Genomic DNA, 2,889 nt, shown 5'->3' on the forward strand with positions numbered 1-2,889 from the left:
CGACAATGACTGCAGGGGCGGGGATCGAACCACCAACCTTCACGATTGGCAGGCAACCGCTCTACCACTGAGCCACAGCCGCCCCCGTATTATATATGTTAGAAAGATGTATATGAGCCTGCATCTCTACGATGTATGGCATACGTTAGAAAGATGTATATGAGCCTGCATCTTTACGATGTATGGCATACGTTGGAACGATGTATATGAGCCTGCATCTTTACGATGTATGGCATACGTTAGAACGATGTAAATATATATACGTCGTGGAAAGAGCGGCTGCACGTCGCAGAAACGTATAGTGGCGACGTCTTGGCGACGTCGTGCCAGTGAGCAAACGACCTAACTACTACATATCCCCGCCGTATTTTGATTACATCGCCAATACGTCGTGCCGACGTATGTGTGCTAACTTACGCACACGGGATCCGAGCTGATTGCGTAATCGTCAAACTCGGACGGCAACAGGAGACATTTCGACTTATATAGTTATTAGAAGGAGCAAAATGTCTCATCCCTACCTTTTATCTCGAGATAGTCCTTCTTCTTTTTTTTTAAGTTTCTTTGGATCACTCCCTGACTTTTCTTCTTTGCGGGCGGATGCTGGCGGGGATGCGTTGTTTATGAGAGAGAGAGAGAGAGAGAGAGAGAGAGAGAGAGAGAGAGAGAGAGAGAGAGAGAGAGAGAGAGAATGTGTTCCCCGTCTCAGCTCCTCCTCCGCCTCGCACTTTTTTGGTGCTTTGGTGCATTCCAGAAATCTTTTCGCCGCTAATAAGTTCATGCAAACGTTCCCTCCGCGTGCCAGCCCACTGAGGTAAGGAGCTTCATCTCCCACTATTGTATTCATATTTTAATATTAACAAACAGAAATAGGACACAGTAGGTGATCCTAGTTGTCTATACCCGTTTGTAGCCTACACTGTGTTTCTCAAATGGGGGTTCGTGGACCCCCAAGGGTACTGTTGGGGTACTGCAGGGGGTACATGAGATTCCTTTTGGTTAATTTTAAATTTATGAGTCATGCATAATTCCTAAAATGAATTTAGTTATGGATTTTTAACATTGGAAGTAACATTCAAGTGTGTTTCAGTTACTTGTCTGTGAGAAATGTGTGAATCAGACACTAATGGTGCAGATCTGTAATGCAACTCTTTGTATACATAGTCTACCAAAAAGGTAGTAGTAATGGAAAAGATAAATACAGATAATAAAGATGTACAGAGAGTATGGAGTAATTGAAAAACAGGAACAGCAACTACAACATTATCAGGTAGTGCAGGTGTTGTGTACACCAAAGGGCAAAATCACTTGAACTCACAAAGAACCCACAATTCAGTGAACAATGTTTTATAATAACACGTAGAACAGAAATTTCCACCTAGCAATCGGACAGATTTTAACTTATATTAACTTGCGGTGTTGTCATGGCAACAATACAAACACTTTCCAGCACCAGCTACACTGTTCTACACTGTCTCGCTAACGTCCAGCAGAAGTGGGTTTCTATAGAAGTCTATGAGAAAATGAGCCCACTTCTCTCGTGATTTATTACCTTATTAAACATTTTAATAATACATTTATGGTCTCAATCGCTAGTTTCAAGTCTTCTTCTCTACAGCATGATGTTCATTTAATTAATGACGATTCTATTGATTTTCAAACCGACCGTAAAGCAGTGGATGCTTTAGGACCTGTCAATCACGACAGAGGCTAGCAGTGCTAACCACGCTAACACTGTGGACATTAAAATAGACTTCAACTCGTTTTTGGCTGTTCCATTTCTTCATCTTATACTTTGAAACCCCCCCCCGTCACTTCAGCAAAGTTAACTGGAACATTTTTGTTCGCCTAAAATTGTCTGGTCCAGTGTTCTGCTAACCAAGCTAACTAGCTACTGCTAGCGCTAGCGGGTATGTTGTTTACCTGCTGGTGAATGTCCTTCAGAATGGTTGAAAATCAGCAACTTTGCCTCTTTAACGTTTAGCTTAGGTCAGCCCCCCATATCTGATTGGTCAGTGGAGGACTGATTACAACCGGAGATCACGGTTGATGGCATCTAAAGCGGAGCCGGAATGTCAGAGTGAATATTTCGGCGTGGTCTTTAAAACATTAGCAGCCCTCTTTCTAGCGCGTGTAATGACAGGGAGCATCTAACCTGTCAGCTGTGTGGTCGATGCCTCGAGAGGACAAAGGACGGGACTCAGAGCTCGCCGCGAAGCAGTGTCTCCGGCCGTACCATGTGTAGGACAGCATTTATATTTCAAAAGGGTTTTAGAACAAAAAAGCCACTTTAAAAAATACCCAAACAATACACATAAGAATGGAAAAGGTATAGTACCTTGTCCATACCTGTTCCCTATCTGTACCCACATGTTGCCTGTATGTACCCTGTCTATAGCCGTTCCCTATCTGTACCCATATGTTGCCTGTATGTACCCTGTCTATACCTATTCCCTGTCTGTACCCATATGTTGCCTGTATGTACCCCGTCTATACCTGTACCCTATCTGTACCCATATGTGTCCTGTACGTATCCTGTCTATACCTATTCCCTGTCTGTACCCATTTGTTGCCTGTATGTACCCTGTCTATACCTATTCCCTGTCTGTACCCATATGTTGCCTGTATGTACCCCGTCTATACCTGTACCCTATCTTTACCCATATGTTGCCTGTACGTACCCTGTCTATACCTATTCCCTGTCTGTACCCATTTGTTGCCTGTATGTACCCTGTCTATACCTGTACCCTATCTGTACCCATATGTTGCCTGTACGTACCCTGTCTATGCCTATTCCCTATCTGTACCCAAATGTTGCCTGTATGTACCCTGTCTATAGCCGTTCCCTATCTGTACCCATATGTTGCCTGTATGTACCCTGTCTATACC

The 2,889-nt window shown here is 43.6% G+C and overlaps 2 protein-coding genes across 4 annotated transcripts in view; one reads left to right on the forward strand and one right to left on the reverse strand.

Annotated features, from left to right (window-relative positions):
* Window positions 1-734, reverse strand: part of tmem176 (transmembrane protein 176) — a 6,043-nt gene extending 5,309 nt beyond the window's left edge. Inside the window, exon 1 of the mRNA XM_034860929.1 lies at window positions 522-734. The gene's annotated coding sequence lies outside the window, so the exon portion shown is untranslated. The remainder of the gene's footprint in view (window positions 1-521) is intronic.
* Window positions 476-2,889, forward strand: part of si:dkey-9i23.16 (uncharacterized protein LOC571915 homolog) — a 31,243-nt gene continuing 28,829 nt past the window's right edge. Inside the window, exon 1 of one of the 3 annotated variants that reach the window (XM_034893267.1) lies at window positions 476-814. In XM_034893267.1, the coding sequence (XP_034749158.1) occupies window positions 507-814 (308 nt within the window). In that variant the 5' untranslated portion in view covers window positions 476-506. The remainder of the gene's footprint in view (window positions 815-2,889) is intronic. The other 2 variants (XM_034893258.1, XM_034893250.1) reach the window with 2 other exon arrangements.

This window comes from Etheostoma cragini, chromosome 2 (genome assembly GCF_013103735.1).
Source record: "Etheostoma cragini isolate CJK2018 chromosome 2, CSU_Ecrag_1.0, whole genome shotgun sequence".
Classification (NCBI taxonomy): Eukaryota; Metazoa; Chordata; class Actinopteri; order Perciformes; family Percidae; genus Etheostoma; species Etheostoma cragini.